The 17,561-nt window shown below is 40.3% G+C and overlaps 1 protein-coding gene across 4 annotated transcripts in view; it reads left to right on the top strand.

Moving 5' to 3' along the window:
- Window positions 1-1,555: 1,555 nt before the first annotated feature.
- The window catches only part of LOC131225464 (protein BTR1), a 59,333-nt gene continuing 43,327 nt past the window's right edge, over window positions 1,556-17,561 (top strand). For 2 of the 4 annotated variants that reach the window (XM_058220992.1, XM_058220993.1), the window contains exon 1: window positions 1,556-1,774. In XM_058220992.1, coding sequence (XP_058076975.1) covers window positions 1,684-1,774 — 91 coding nt within the window. In that variant the 5' untranslated portion in view covers window positions 1,556-1,683. The remainder of the gene's footprint in view (window positions 1,775-17,561) is intronic. The other 2 variants (XM_058220991.1, XM_058220990.1) reach the window with 1 other exon arrangement.

Below are 17,561 nucleotides of genomic sequence, written 5' to 3'. Positions count from 1 at the left end.
AAAAAAATTTAAACAGTGATGGAGGTAAATATAGATAGGTGTTGTGCACGATTGGGTGTGCCGATTAATCGCTATCAACGGGACATTGATATCCCTCAATCAACGGTTGAAATCCTCATTAAATGACCATTTAAACATCATTTTTCGATCTTCATCCCATCATAAAATTTATACATTTCTATTCATTATAGAAGCAGATGAATATCATAACTACTTTGCGTGTAGTGCTCAATTTTACAAGGCATCATGCTCAATAATATCTAATATTTAAAATGTATCGGGAGAGGATATGATGTTTCTAAATAAAAATGATTGAGGTGTTGATCTATATACTTCATATATAGATGTAAGTTATTGGCGATGATGACAGATGAAAATAGCTTGAAATAACTCATGTTGACAAGTTGCATAATTAAATTGCCTTTTTAAATTCATTAATGTTTATTATATTTTATCACACTTTTAAATATAGAAATTTTATAATTATTGTATATATTTTTGAATTTGAATTTGAATTGAGATCATTCGACTCAAATCTTGATTGCATATTAGAAAATGGATCAAATAAAAAAATGACTTATATTAAGTTGGAGGTTAAATGAATTTATATACGTTTTGGTTGATAAATATATCATTTACCAAACATATTTATGCATTGAATATGTAGAAATTAAGATCAATTAAAGGAAAAAATACCTTTTACAAAATGACTTATAATTGTAACGAGTTATAAATATCTTTACGTCTAATAACTACTCACGATTAGATAATTTCCAGTTACCTTCAATATGTAAAGTCCAGTGTTGTTTGAAAAATTATTCCATAAAAGAGAGAAGCCTCAAAATCCCTACTACCCACGTTACAGTAGAGACGTGGTCAGTGATCAGACTGGCCTGGTGTTTTGGGGGGACATGACACCCACAAGCCTGGATGCCGTAATATCTGGATCGTCCCATCCTTCACCGGATGTAATCCCTGGGCTAAAAATGGGCTGGTCTGTTCATGTACTGGGCCACACGTGCACACAGCATGCGTGGTCAAACACTGACTTGATTCTTGACCCAGCCGTTCTAATCTGATTGATGCCTTCACTTTATAAGTAGATCGGATCTTGCACCTCGCAGGTCTGCCAGCGACTCTCAACTCGCAGAAGTTCAGCGCGAGTATCTTTTTCATTTCTTGCCCCATCATGTGAATGAAAGATGATAGTTGACCTTCATTATCAAAATGGTGGTGACTCATTCACGGCTTATGAGGCAACACATATACAGTAATCCGGACCGTGGAAACAGCGTGATCCATTTTGGATGGACTGTAGGACGAAAACACACCGAGGAGGCGATCTTAAACATCTGATTTTTCCAATGAAATGAGACTTCTGACTACCCTTTTGTTCGCCCTAAATTGGACGGTGCAATTTGATTTATCCTTTTTAACAACATGGAGCACGATTTGGACGCTCCAGATGGCATGCACGAGTGCCACGTGTATGTATCGTGAGACCGAGACATTTTGAGAAAGAGTGGTTAACTATCACCCTGAGTAGTCTTCCTCAAATATCAAAGGCGGTTTCCCGGAGAGAAGAGGGAAGTCATTCCTTGAATGCGAATGCTGGTGTGATTGGATTTCATTCACATCTCCCTCTCTCTCTCTCTCTCTCTCTCTGAGATCACAAAAGCAGGAATGATGATGGAATCACCAGATGCGTCTTGCGTCTCTTCTCCAGACGTCGCCCCCAACCCATCTTCTTCAGCCCTTCGTCCCAAATCCCCAGGTCAGTAATCTCTTCTCTCCATTCTATCATGCGCACCTGCACTCTCTTGTTATCGTGCGCACCATCTCACTGTTACAAAGATCCACGTCCCTCATCCCACTCTTTAACCATTACTCGAACAAAACCTTATGTAGAGTTACTCCGAGCGCCCTCGGCCATGCCTGCGTCTCAGAGTTGTGAGAGATCCAGTCCGTTAATCGGGCGGTCCCTGTGGTGGATGCTTCTTGGCCCGAAAATCTAGTACGTTCACTCTTCAGGTGGGCCACAATTGTGGATAGTGAATGGCCAACTTGATTTTTTTTTTTTTTGGTTTCGATGCATTGACATTGTGGTTCGCCTGATTGATGTCCTGGATCTTGCACATCTAGGCCTGTGGTGGGCGGTTCTGTTTGGTGCATGCTGATGCCTTCGCTGCAAATATATTTCCTCCTTATTCAATATCAAATATTTCATTTCTAATTTCAACATTTTTTTCTTCTTCTTTAATGAATGATTCTAAATGCTTTTTTCTGATTCACTTGCATAACTTTTTTTTTTTTTTTGGAATTTTGTAGCGATCTTGGCCTTTATGAAATTCAAATTTACTTCCTTTATGTAAGATAAGGAATTTACAGTGACAAATCGTGCAGAACGTGTCCCACTGTTGACCATCCATTGGTTGTGAGGGTGTGGCCCACTTGATGAGTGGATCTGGCTTTTGAGCCAGATGATGTATCAAACCTTTTGCACCACTTGTATGTCTAAGACATCTGATAATTTGGTGGGGAAAAAGGAGCAATGTGGCAAGCTTGCGGCACTGAGTAGTACATTGTCATTTCTGTGCAAAATATTACGACTGTGGGATGTCTATCTGGAGGATTTCTATAACTAAATGATGCCCTCTCTAGATTCTGAATCACTCTTGTGACATTTACATGTTTTCATATGTTTTATGCTTTTTTATGCGTAAGAAATTGGGAAAATTTGGGAAGAAAATTCTTGGTTCAATTTTCATTTGTTTGGTTGTGTGTATTTATGTTCTTTGCCTACATCTTCTGCTTTGTTGCATGTGTTTTGGATTGGTCGGGTATGTGTATTTGGATGCACAATCGAATTGAATTTCGAACACTAGTTAAATCAAGAGAAAGATCACATTTTAGCGAAGTTCCTTAATACTTGTAGTTAGGAAGTAGCCTCAAATTGCAATTACATGCCTTCAAAATTCAAAGTTCAGCTTGAAAGTTGTGTAATTATGATTGTTTTATAACCTGGGCTAGACGGACCAGACCAAAACTGACCAATGGTTTAAAACCTGTATCGGACTGATGGCTGGACCGATTTGGACTGAAACCAGCGGCAAAAATGGGCAGGGTAAATTATCCAGCCTTTTTGGATAGGAAATAAATTATCGGATTTATATGGTTTAATTGATCCAACTGTTGGACGGTCCGTGCCTACCAGTTCCTGGAAAATTGCTCTGTCCAGCTGTTGGATGGTTAAGTGTTGGGAAGCTAGAAAGCAACTTGAGCATAGGAATTAGGATGAGTGTTGCAGAGATGAGAATGTTGAGGTGGATGTGTGGGATGCCTAGGAAGGATGGAATTAAGAATGAGGTCATCTGAAGTAGCTTATTGGTAATACTAAGAAGAGAAGATAAAGAGGAAATTGAGACAGTTTAGTCATCCTACGAAAAAGACCATAGATGGCTTGGGGGGAATTAGGGTTGAGGTTCTAGAAAAGAGGACCTAAAAGGACATTGGTTGAGGTGTAGGGTATAGAGGCCTTTTCCTTTACCGTGGATAAGAACTTAAATAGAAACAGTTGGCAAAACATGATATGTAAAGTTGACCCTAAATTGATGTAGGTTGCATCTGGAGTGGACCACACCAATCTCCACCATCAATTTCTGACTGACGTGCGATTTTAATGGTCAAGATCTTGTGATGCCTGCAGACTTTAGACTGGGTCGACAGGATTTCGCCCTTAACAGCAGGCCCATCAGGCCTTGCTTCACTGCTGGACCATCAAGAGCAACGTGCTAGTCTACGCATCATTAGAATGGATCACCTACACGTGTACGTTGTGTACAAGTTTTAGCCACCATGGTTCAAGTCCACGATGCCACACGGCCTGGGCCTGCGAAGCCTAAGCCCATGAAGTACCAACCACTGGTCCAGATCTCAGTGGTCCCATGAACCTTAGATGAATCGCAAAACAGCGAACTTATGTATAGTCACAACTTCTCTTGCAAACGCATGAAGCATGCTTGTTCAGACCTTTTTTCTCGCCTATGCCTTCACCAAGGTATCCCAAAATGGTTACATAACAGCCATTATGGAAAATCGACACATAACGGTCCGTTATGAGGCTGTATTCTTTGCTGTTTTGGCAGTTGCCATGCAGTTTTTATAAATAAAGCTCTTTATTCCAAAAAAAAAGGTCCGTTATGAGGCCGAAATAGGATTCTTCAAAAAAAGAAAAGAAGCCGTAGCGGATGTTACAACCACCGTCACTGTTATGGAATACTATGGCCAACATTGTTTCCATGGGATTCTTGCATCATTGCTTAGTCAGCATATCCAGGCGTGAATGCATGATAGGGTGGAAGAATCGTGTGTGCTCTACATGGAGTCTGAGGCTTCCAAGAAACGCTCCAAGTCGAACTGCAAGGGAACTGTTGTGTACTCTTTATAGGAATCCAACTTCCGACGCTTTTTATCTCCCTTAATTCTCCATGGATTGCAGCGATGTGCCTTTGTATAGCTGACATGGAGGAGAATACAATAGCCATTGGTGTTGCTGATAATGGGCCTGATGAGATTTTGGGGATCCTTCAGAGTTGCTGAAAAATCCGCTCTGCATGCAGTTTCTGCATAAGTTTCGAAGGCATAATGCCTGAAATTTGCCAGTGTATTCTGTATTCTTCCCTATATATATATACAGCTTTGAACTTTGAAGACCATACTACCATGCGTGCCAGATTTGGTGGACCCCAAATGACACACGATGCTCCCAAAAATCATCCGAAGACGAGACTTGCAGTCACAATATCATATGAAGTTTCTGATAGTTTTGGTGTTGCATGCATTCTACAACTCAGTAAAGCGTCCTCAACCACGTGGCAACTCAGGATTGGTATAGAAAATATGTGGGATCTGAATAAAGGCACTCTCAGGAGAAGTTAGCACTTTTTGGTTGCTTTCTTTTGTTGGATCTTAGGATAGGTGTTAGATTCCTACTAGTTACAGGATTTAGAACTTTGATTGGTTATTTTAGAATGTGTGCCATAGTAGGATTTCAGCTCTTTGGGGAGAGAGAGAGAGAGAGAGAGAGAGAGAGAGAGAGAGAGAGATGATTGTTTTATGGAAATTTTAATTTGTACCTTCGTGTGTGTGAGATTGAGACTTTCCTTGTTCAGCCGTCCGTGGAGGTCTGATTTTGAGGTTTTGGTTTTTTGTCATCGGATTTTTGCTGTCATCCTTGATGCCTGCACATGTACTTTCAATGACACGAAAGGTTGTCAAGGGTCGTCAACAAACGCTTTAAAGTTTTATTTGCTTCTTATTTTATGTATGATAGTGTCATATGGAAGTATGAAATCTCAAGTGAGATAGTTTTTTTTCTTCTTTTCCTGAATGCAGTTGGTCATGCATTGCATCAAAAGTTTCATAAGTGATCATTTATTGGAATTCAACATAAGTTGGGAATTGATGGAATTTTAGTAGTATATTTTCTGGAACTTTGTTTGGGTCCCAACATGCTATGACACTTGGTCATCCAAAATTCTTGCAGTTCCCTACATGGGTGTGGATTTCTGATGGATATGGCTTAGGGGTACTAGGCATTTCACGTTGATAAAATAAAAAATTGTAAAAATTCAATTTTAAAACTTACCAAAATAAATCCTTAAAAAAAAAAAAAAACAAACCAAAATATGGTAAAATAATTTAATAATATATACAGAAATGTTATGTTTGTATCAATGTTACTTGGATTGCTAAATCACGTTCATTTTATGATCCTGATCGTGTTGTATCAATGTTACCTGGATTGCTAAATCACCTTCATTTTACGATCCTAATCATGCAATACAAATTGTGGGTCATTTGGATAAGAATTGCAATCTGTATCAACCTGAAATTAGCGTTTTACACTTTTATTGTTTATTGAGTGGCAAAGATTGTTGCAAAATCCTACGATTTACGATTTATGACTTGAGTCAAATCTTGACTTTGAGTAAAATCTTAGGCAAAGTGATTTGAATCCCACTTTGAATCCCTTTTTAGTTGAATCCTACAATTTACGATTCAAATCTCAATTCATGATTCAAACTATACTTGTTCCATTCTTTCTTAAATTTTACTTGGCTTTTATTATTTGTTTTTGAATGGGTGGGGGTGATGAGGACATCACGCGCACATGCACACCCCCTCTACCCACGTATGCAAGGAGGAGGGCCCCATCATCGATCTGGATCGATGACGGCGTCCAGGGAGGGTCTCCTAGTTAGAGGACTGCGTTTTGGTTCGTTGGAGTCAGGGTATCCCAAATCGGTTACGTATCGGCCGTAACGTAATGGTAACGGTGGGACCCGTTACGCGATACGGGGTCGAAACGGCCGTTACGGAATTCTGTGACCGTAAAAAAAAAAAAAAAAAAAAAAAAAAAAAACAACTCACCTTTTTTTCCTTTCTTTTCTTCTTCTTCTTCTTCTTCTTCTCGAGCAGCTGCGGCTGCAGCTGCTTCTTCCTCTTCTTCTTCTTCTTCTTCCTCTCTCTCTCTCTCACTCTCTCTTTCTCTCTCAATCTCTTCTCTCCCCCTTTCCCTCTTTTTTTCTTCTCTTCTTTCCCTCTGTTTTTTCTTTTTGTTTCCCTCTCGCCCCATTTTTTTTTTTAATACTGCTGTAGGTACGTGTCACGCAAAGACGAGCGCTGACACTCCTCGAGCTCCGAGTTGTACGAACGGTTCAAAGGAGATCAAAGTTATATGGGCTCCACAGTGATGAATTTATTAAATCTACACCGTTCATCTATTTTCAGAGATCATTTTAGAGCACCACCCAAAAAATGACTTATATCCAGAGATCATCTGGACCACACCAAAAATAGCAACAAAGATAATGATTTTCACGTTAAATAATTCGTAGGCGCACGGTAACGTTTATTTTCCATCCAATGTGATCAGACCCGAGTGGGCCTACTATGATGTATATTTTCTATCCATATCGTCCATCCATTTTGCCACATCATTTTAGGTCAGGATTCAAAAAATTAGTAATATCCAAATCTTAGGTGGACCACACCATAGGAAAAAATGGTTATAGAATGCTCACTATTAAAATTTTCTTAAAGTCCACTGTAATGTTTATTTTCAATCTAACCTATTAATTGGGTCACATTGACGTGGATGAAGGAAAACACACATGTCAGCTTGATCTAAAACTTTTCTAGCCCCCAATAAATTTTTAACGGTGAACATTTAATTATTGTTGTTTTTTATGGTGCAATCCACCTGAGCTTTGGATGTGCCTCATTTTTGGGCTCATGCCCTAAAATTATTTAGCAAAATGAATGGACGTTATGGATATAACACATTCATCACGGGTGGGGCCCAAAAAACTTTGACACGTGTGTTGCACTTTACATCTGAGTCCCTCCTAATTCAAGCCTTAAAAAATTGTACACGAGACATATATTAACTTAAAATTTGACAATTAAATTATGGACTGCAATTGCTAACTCACAATGCCAAAATCAAATTACTTAAATAGTTTTAATTATTAATTTGTGAGTTTTTATTTTTTAAAATAGGGCCTTTTGATTTTATTTTTATTTTTTTTATGATTCACTATCCAATAAATGTCCACCAATTTATAAGTGGGATAATGACAATAAATGACATGAATTTGAGGCTGATTTAGAGAATAGATTGGTCCTCCAAGTCAACCCCAAATTGGTAATGCCATCTACCTGAATTTAATTTCATTTTTTTTTAAAGAACTATTGAGAGAAATAATATCAAGTTGTTAAGTATATAAATTACATATTTTAAAAAAATTAAATATATGAATTTTGTAGTCAAATTCAAGTTACCTGGTTAAAAAATTAATCAGACAGTCCGATACAACTTCTCACCAAAGAGTGGACCGTTACACCACCATAAATATGTTCCAATTTATAAATGAATGCATATTTGGAATGCTTAGAATATTCCGGATTTAATCAATATTTTTTCATATTTTTTTGGCAAAAAAAAAAAAATTGCGCCGTTACGGGCCGTTACGCCTCCGTATCGCCGTCACCATCAATCTAGATCGATGACGACGTCCAAGGATGGCCTCCTAGTTAGAGGACTGCCTTTTGGTTCATTGGAGTGGACTCGATAGTCATGTGAATCCCACCATGGGTTCTCATGATCGTGGCCCACTATTCTAATTAATCTGGTACTTTGGGTGTAGTTTATTATTGTTATTAGGAATATCATGGACGGTTTAAATTGCTTTGATTAGTTGTTATTTTTGATTACTTCATCTCCAAGTAATAGGTTGCGCACATGGCGCGAGTTTTGGGGTATAGGGTTTTATTATAAATAGGCACCCATTGTAGTCTTTTTTCTCATGGAAGATTAATAAAATTTCTACGTTTTTTTCTGCTTCTTTGAGTTTTTGAGTTGTGGAAATCCAATTGGGTGTGAAAGCCTCCTTTCCTCGAAGGGTTGACTACCGTGGTGCGAAGCCACACTCATCTCGATTCGCCCCCACTTTCTACCTTCCATATTTCTCCTCCTACAGCCATCCTCCTTGCAAATCCATCAATATTTTGTAGACGTTTCTTTTCTACAGCAGATTTCTGGAATCTAACCCTACAGGAGAGTTGAAACTTTGGCGGAGCACCGCGCACAGACTGATCGTTGGATCGTCGCGAAACTTGGGGGTTTTGTAGTCCACCTTTGGCCGATCAGGGTCAAGCTGGCCATTTTCTGATTCGTGGGCCCCACACACGTGCGGGACACCACTAGCGCACGTGCGCTTGAGCCTTCACTGCTATTCACGCGTGTGGTGCTTCTCTGGTTTATCTCTCTCCTCTCTTTCACTCCTCTTTCACCCTAAATCCCTAACCCTAACCCTAAATTACTAAAATCCCCAATTTAATGCCCTTTCTTCAACTTTAGAGTTCTTCGAATTGAAATCTGTGAATCCCTGGGATTGAGGAATTATTTCTGTGCATGTGTGGATGAATTTACCCTCCTTTGATTATTGTTTGGTCTATAATTTTGATTGATCTGGCCCTAGCATGTGTAGGCCTGGATCCGCATAAGATTCCCCTTGATTGAGTGTTTGAACTTTTGTGTGGGATGTGAAATTTTGTGTAACCGTTTATGAACTAGTGTGTTCTAAAGTCGTGCACATCATACTTGAATTTCATGTCATGCATCAAATTTGGTATGAAAGCCTAGGTTTCTTGTAGGGGAATGCATTGCGTGTTTAGGGTTTAGTTTGTTTATGTCCATTATGCATCAAGTCTCACCATATAGAGCTGTTTAGACTTTAGAGGTCCATAATTCCTGATATAAGCTGCTGAGAATTCTGTTATCAGAAACTTAGTAATTCACATTGCTGAAATTTTCTGTTATCCCTTTATTTTGATAGCTATATTACTGAATTTTGGTAGCGTTGTGTAGTTTCCCTCATATAGAGTCTCATAGGATCATTTAGTCTCATCTAAACGCATATAGTTGTATTAGAAGGTCTTTTAATTGATTTAGTGGTTGTATGCCCACATGTATGGGTCGTGGTTTTGGCTTGGACCCTACACTAAACATGGAGCAATTGCAAGAGTCAATGAATAGAATGACCCAGCAGTTTGAGTCTTTGGGTAGGCGCTTGGAACAATGTATGGACCAACGCTTTGAACAACTTAATGTGCGTGTTACCTAACTAGAGACCTCCGCCCGGGCAAACCCTACTATTGGGAAATATGTCCAATCTCAGGCAGGTGATCAGGAGATTAGACCAAAGAATGGAGGTGGCCAAGGAATTGGTCATGGGCGCGTACCTGTGCACCCACCCCGCAAGGGATATCATGATTATTATGACCTAGATGCGCAACTCCTCAAAGGAGTTAGAGTAGATGCCTTTACGTATGCCTTTTTAGATTGGCTGGCGGATATGAACCACTATTTTAAGTGGTATGGCATGTCGGATGCTCGTCGAGTCCAATTCGCCAAGATGAAGCTTGTGGACAAAGTAAAAAGGTTCTGGGCTACTGTAGAACGAAAGAAAGAAAGAGCGAGGGAGCTCCCAATAGTCCATTGGGGAGAAATGAAAGAAATTCTTAAGGAAAAATACCTTCCCTTTTCTTACCACTTAAGGTTAGTTGAGGAATGACAGTCTCTTCAACAGGGTTCCATGAGTGTTGCTGAATACATTGAGAAGTTCGAAGAGTACTTGACCCGTTGTGAAGTTGATGAGGACCCCGTACTCAACCTTGCTCGATTTAAGACGGGCCTTCGTTCTGACATTAGGAGAGAGTTGCTCGCCAAGGACATAGATACTCTTGAATAGACGTATCAAGTAGTGTTGGAGGTCGAATAATACCTCAAAGCATCTGTGGGAAGACGTTTTGACTTTGCGATTCTAGTGCTAAGGCTAACCCTTCCGAGGCTAAACCTAACATTGGATACCAAAACAAACCTTCTAACTGTTCTTAGTCCAGGCCCAAGGATGATAAGGGTAAAAAGTTTGTCGGGTCTAGCTCACGTGGAAGTGGGGCAACTAGGTGTTTTAGGTGTCAGGGGTTTGGTCACTTTGCCTACCAGTGCGACACGAAAGAGGGCACCAAGGTGCTCCTTATTGATGGGCAAGTAGAAGTAGTGCTCCTAGAGAGTGACGGTGAAGAGGAAGAATATGAGCCAGTAGAAACCCCTAGGATGAGGAAGAGGGAGCGCATGAGTTTGCGAACCTTGCAATTATGCGTTGCGCCTTTGCTCAAGTCAAGAACACTGACAATTGGTGCCGCAACACGTTCTTCTATACTTATGCAAAATGTGGGGAAAAGAGCTTTAAGATGATTGTGGATAGTGGTAGTTGTGCTAATGTGGTATCGACTAGCACTGTGAGCCGTTTGGGCTTGAAGCTTGAAGCCCATCCTCAACCCTATAGTGTCCTGGGTTGATGAAACTTCCATTCCAGTCTTGTACTGTTGTCTTGTTCTTATTCAGTTTGGATCATATAAAGACACTTTGGTGCTATATTGTTCTCATGGATGTTGGCCATATCATTCTGGGTAGACCTTGACTCTATGATAGGGATGTCACCATATTTGGTCTTTTGAATGTGTATACATTTTGATTTGAGGGTAAAAAAGTCAAGCTAAATCCACTTCCACCTAAGAACACGACTAGAGGCCACCACACAGAGTGGTGTGAGCGGCTCAAAAGAATTGAAGGAGTCGAAGTCCAAGTTCAAACCTCTCCTAAATGCCAAAGACTTTGAGCGAGAAACTGAGGCGGACTCGATGGTATACGCCCTTGCTAGTGTAGAGTTACCCACTGAGGCCATTCAGGTAGTGCATGAGTTTCGTGATGTCTTTCCTGATGATCTACCGAATGAGCTTCCCCCTATGAGGGATATACAGCATGCCATTGATCTAGTCCTTGAGGCGATTCTACTAAACCTCCCTCATTACAGAATGAACCCAAAAGAGCATGCAGAGTTGAAAAGACAGATTAATGAGCTCATAGAAAAGGGTTTCATTCGAGAGAGCATGAGCCTGTGTGTTGTGCCCGCTATTCTTACACGTAAGAAGGATGACACATAGAGGATGTGTGTTGATAGTAGGGTCATTAACAAAATCACAGTCAAGTACCGGTTTTCCATATCGCGTCTTGATGACATGTTGGATATGATGGCCAATGCTACCATCTTCTCGAAAATTGACCTCAAAAGTGGTTATCACCAAATCCGTGTATGCCCTGGTGATGAGTGGAAGATGGCATTCAAGACGAAGGACGGGCTATACGAGTGGTTAGTTATGCCTTTTGGGCTGACTAATGCCCCAAGCACTTTCATGCGTGTGATGACCCAAGTGTTGAGGCCCTTCATGGGGAAGTTCCTGGTCTTATACTTTGATAATATCTTGATTTATAGCATGACCAAGGAACAACACCTCAACCATTTGAGGCAGGTTTGTGGGATCCTTAGAGCCGAGAAATTGTACGCCAACCTAAAGAAGTGCACGTTTTTGTCTAGTAGTGTTATCTTCTTAGGTTTTGTTGTGTCAGCTGAGGGCAAGGTGTCCCATATCGGTTACGATACGGCCGTATCGTCCGGTACGTAATGGTAAAAGTCGACACCGTTACACGATATGGGGTTGAAACGGGTACCCCCCTAATTTTGTGACCGTAACGGCTGTTACGGGGCCGTTACGCCCGTTACGGGCCATAACGGCCGTTACGTCCTCGTAACGGCTGTTACGGTCTAAAGAAAATAAGAAAAAAAATAGGGAAAAAAATCATACCTTTTTTTTTTCTTTCTTTTCTCCTTCTTCTCCTTCTTCTTCTTCTTCTTCTCGGCGTGCTGCGGCTGCGGGCTGCCGCCTCCTCCTCCTCCTCTCTCTCTCTCTCTGTCCTTTCCCTCTCTCTTTTCGGTTTCCCTCTCTCTCCCTTCTTTTTCATTTCACATCGGAAAAAGAAAATCGGAAGGGGATTTGGCTGGTGTACCACACACCAGCTATATAGCTGCTGTAGATACGTGTCACGCTAAGACGAGCGTTGACACTCCTCGAGCTCCGAGTTGTACGAACGGCTCAAAGGAGATCAAAGTTACATGGGCTCCACAGTGATGTATTTATTATATCTACACCGTTAATCTATTTTTAGAAATCATTTTAGAGCATTATCCAAAAAATGAATCATATCCTAAGATCGTCTGGACCACACCAAAAATAACAGCGGAGATAATGATTTTCACCATTAAACAATTCGTAGCCCACCATAACGTTTATTTTCCATCTGATCTGTTAATAAGGTCAAAAAGACCTGAATGAAGAGGAAAAACAAATTTCATGTTGATCCAAAACTTCTGTGATCCCAAAAAAGGTTTCAATGGTAGACGTTCAATCCCCCACTACTTTTTGCAGTGTGGTCCACTTGATAATTAGATCTGTATTATTTTTCATGTCAAGCCTTAAGACGAGCTCGTCAAATGAATGAACGTTTTAGATATAACACATACCTCATGATTAGACCCACAGGACTTGCTAACGTCAAATAAATGGATTGCGTACGAGTTACACAGCACGTCCCAAAAGTTAATAAAATGTACAAGTCCAAAAAGTTAATAAAATATACACGTGCCACGTGAGCCCCACCATGATGTATGTATTTTATCCATGTTGTCCATCCATTTTGCCACATAATTTTAGGTTATGATTCAAAAAATTAGTAAGATCCAAATCTTAGGTGGACCACAGCATAGGAAACAGTGGTTATAAAATGCTCACCATTAAAAATTTCTTAGTGTCCATGTAAATGTTTACTTTCCATCTAACCTATTAATAGGGTCACACTGACGTGGATGATGGGAAAACACGCATGTTAGCTTGATTTAAAACTTTTGTAGCCCCAATAAATTTTTAATGGTGGTCGTTTAATTATTGTTGTTTCTAATTGTGCGGTCCACCTGAGCTTTGGATTTGCCTCATTTCTGGGCTCATGCCCTAAAATTATTTGACAAAATGGATGGATGGTGTGGATATAACACCGTCATCACGAGGCCTTGAGATATCTGAACTCTCAAAAGAAATTAAACCCTAGGCACGTCAAGTGGGTTCAATTCCTCTAAGAGTACACTTTTGTATTTAAGCACAAGGCCGGTGTAGATAATAAGCCTGCCGACGCGTTGAGTCGTCGAGTTGCGTTACTCAATTCCATGAGTGTCGAAGTCATGGGCCTCGAGTGCATTAAAGAAGATTATTCTGAGTGTTTAGATCTTGGAGTTGTGTACGCATCGTTGTTAGAGAGTCCGTCAGGAGTTAGCAGAGAGTACTTGATTTTAGAAGGATATTTGTTTAGGAGTGATTGCTTGTGCATACCTCGCACCTCCCTCCGCAATTTTCTTGTCCGGGAGTTACATTCAGGAGGGGTCGTGGGTAGACAAGACCATTGCCCTAGTGGAGGATAGGTTTCATTGGCCAAGCTTTAAGCGAGACGTGGCCAAAATTATAGGGCAATGTCGTACTTGTCAACTGGCAAAACAGAAAAAACAAAATACAGGATTATACACACATTTGCCAGATCCATTCATCCCTTGGTAGGACATCAGTTTGGACTACGTGCTTGCACTCCCCAAGACTATTCGGAAACATGATTCCATATTTGTTGTCGTGGACCATTTTTCTAAAATGACCCACTTCATTCCTTGTTCTAAGACCTCCAGCGCATCCCATGTTGCCAAGTTGTTCTTTAGTGAGGTTGTTAAACTGCGTGGGTTACCAAAAACCATAGTGTCTGATCGTGACGTGTGATTCATGAGTTACTTTTGGAAGACACTATGGCACATGATGAATACTAGGCTCCAATTTTCTTCTGCCTACCACCCTCAGACCGATGGTCAGACTGAGGTGGTCAATAGGAGCCTAGGGAGTTTGCTCAGATGTTTAGTGGGGGAGCACACTAGGATGTGGGACACCGTACTACATATAGCTGAGTTTGTGTTTAATAGTTCTGTCAATAGGTTCACAGGTCTAAGTCCTTTTGAAGTCGTTACTGGTTATAAGCCTAGGAAGCCTATTGATCTTGTCCCTATGTCACTGTCCCATAGGCCATCATAGTCTGCAGAGTCCTTTGTGCATTACATTCATTCATTGCATCAAGAAATCAAGCGAAAGATCACTACTAGTAATGAACATTACAAATTTTCTACAGACTAGCATAAATGTTTCAAGGAATTCAATGTAGGGTACTCTGTGATGGTCCACATTAGGCCCGAGCGGTACCCTCAGGCGGTCATTCGTAAATTACACGCACGTAGCGTTGGACCCTTCAAAATTATAAAACGAAACGGTCTCAATGCATATGTGGTAGATCTTCCACCTTCCATGGGAATTAGTTCCACATTCAATGTGGAGGATCTAGTTACTTTTCAGGGGATCACTGATAGTTTGTCCGGCCCTTTGTCTAACTATCCTGATTCTCCAGACCTGTCCCTTGAGCCATGGCCTCTTCCTGACCTTTCTTCCTAGCTTCTACCTCCCATACTTACCATTCCCACACCCAGAGAGGAAATAGAAGATATTTTGGACCATCAGATAGTATCAACGTCGGACGGTTGGTTTCGGAAGTACCTGGTTAAGTGGAAGTCACACCCAACTTCAGACAGTATGTGACTCACTGAGGAGGAGCTTCATAGACTTGATCCTGACATCTTGGAGCGGTTCAGGAGTTTTGTTTCGCCAGAGGCGAAATCTTTGCAGCCGGGGAGAGTTGATGGGGACATCACGCGCACGCGCACACGCACGCCCCCCCACGCACGTACGCAAGGAGGAGGGCTCCACCATTGATTTGAATTGATGACAACGTCCAGGGAGAGTCCTACTTAGAGGATTGCATTTTGGTTCGTTGGAGTGGACCTGGTAGTCATGTGAATCTCACCATGGGTTCTCATGATCGTGACCCACAATTCTAATTAATCTAGTGCTTTGGGTTTAGCTTATTGTTATTATTAGGAATATCATGGACGGTTTAGATTGCTTTAAGTAGTTGTTATTTTTTATTACTTCGTCTCCAAGTAATAGGTTGCGCACATGGCGCGAGTTTTGGGGTATAGGGTTTTATTATAAATAGACACTCCTTGTAGTCTTTTTTCTCATGGAAGATTAATAAAATTTCTGCGTTTTTGTCAGCTTCTTTGAGTTTCTGAGTTGTGGAAATCTAATTGGGTGTGAAACCCTCCCTTCCTCGAAGGGTTGACTATCGTGGTGCGAAGCCACACTCATCTCGATTCACCCCCACCTTCTACCTTCCATATTTCTCCTCCTGCAGCCATCCTCCCTGCAAATCCATCAATATTTTGCAGACGTTTCTTTTCTGCAGTAGATTTCTGAAATCTGGCCCTACAGGAGGGTTGAAACTTCGGCAGAGCACCGTGCACAGACCGATCGTCGGATCGTCGCGAAACTTGGGGGTTTTGTGGTCCAACCCTGGCCAACCAGGGTCAGGCTAGCCGTTTTCTGATTCGTGGCCCCCACACACATGCGGGACACCACCAACGCATGTGCGCCTAGGTCTTTATTGCTGTCCATGCGTGTGGTGCTTTTCTGGTTCGTCTCTCTCCTCTCTTTCACTCCTCTTTCACCCTAAATCTCTAACCCTAACCCTAAATTATTCAAATCCTTAATTTTATGCCCTTTCTTCAACCTTAGGGTTCCTTGAATTGAAATCTGTGAATCCCTTGGATTGGGGAATTATTTCTGTGCATGTGTGGATAATTTACTCTCCTTTGGTCTATAATTTTGATTGATCCGGCCCTAACATGTATAGGCCTGGATCCACATAAGATTCCCCTTGATTGAGTGCTTGAACTTTTGTGTGGGATGTGGAATTTTGTGTAACAGTTTCTGAACTAGTGTGATCTAAAGCCTGAAAATCTTGCACATCATACTGGAATTTCATGTCCTGCATTAGGGGGCTTTAAGAATCTTTAGAACATGTTAATTTTGTTATTTTATTCTTTATAAGAGATTAAATGATGGATATTTTCAATCTTAATTTGAAATTTAGTTCTTATGATTTCTTGCTTCTCATCCGGTTGAGACACCAAATTGATCTATGACATATATGGAACGTTTTTATTGATGACTATGATCATGTTGACCTATATGTATTGTGGTAATGGTTGTTATACATGACTTCAACTTATATAGTCTTTTTGGTCAGCTTTCTTGAATTGACAGTTTGATTTTATTTTTATTTTTTTGTTGTTGCTGCATGTTTTCTAGGGTTTCATTATGTGATTTTAAACTCAAAAGTTTATTTGATCCTTCATATAAGAATGACAAACCTATTAAAAGTTTTTGTTAGGCTTCTTTAGGAATTTAAATTTTACAACAGTTCATGCTTTGTGGAGAACAGTATTTTGAACACAACGAGTTGGCGGCAATACTTTTTTGGGTTTAAGTTTATATGTTATAATATATCTATTATGAGACTAAATTGATGACTTGACACAATTTTTGAAAAGTAACTTTTTTGTTTTTGAGTCCTTCGTGTTTAGAATTTTTGGAAAAATTTCTAGACTTTTTGGTAATCTCATTCTCTTGGTAATGTTACTCTCTGACTTGCAGTCAAGTTTTCAACTTAGAAGTTTAGGTAATGGCTAACATCAAAACCTTTGTAGGAATGAAATGACCACTTCTGGCTTGAATTTTATTAGAATAATGTCAAACAATGTGTTGTGGTAATATATTCTACAATTGTATACTTAGGGTTTAGGGTTTAGGGTTTTAGGGTTTAGGGTTTAGGGTTTAGGGTTCTCTCTCTCTCTCTCTCTCTCTCTCTCTCATTATATGAAATGATAAAATAATGAATATCTGACCATATCCGATTTTTTAGGTTCTATGAGTATTATTTCAGATTAATCATTTATTGTTACTGGCCATTAGACTGGAAGAAGATAAAATGATTAGAAGTCAAAAATATGACACCCCTCTTGCATGGAAATATAAAACAATGAGGTAGCTTGTTTGTGGCATCTCTTTGGAGTATTTATGGAATCTCTTAGATGTATGTTCGGAGAAAGAATGCAAGGGAA

This window comes from Magnolia sinica, chromosome 14 (genome assembly GCF_029962835.1).
Source record: "Magnolia sinica isolate HGM2019 chromosome 14, MsV1, whole genome shotgun sequence".
NCBI lineage: Eukaryota > Viridiplantae > Streptophyta > Magnoliopsida > Magnoliales > Magnoliaceae > Magnolia > Magnolia sinica.
Note: the sequence above shows the minus strand (reverse complement) of the source record. Positions and strands in the feature narration are given on the sequence as shown.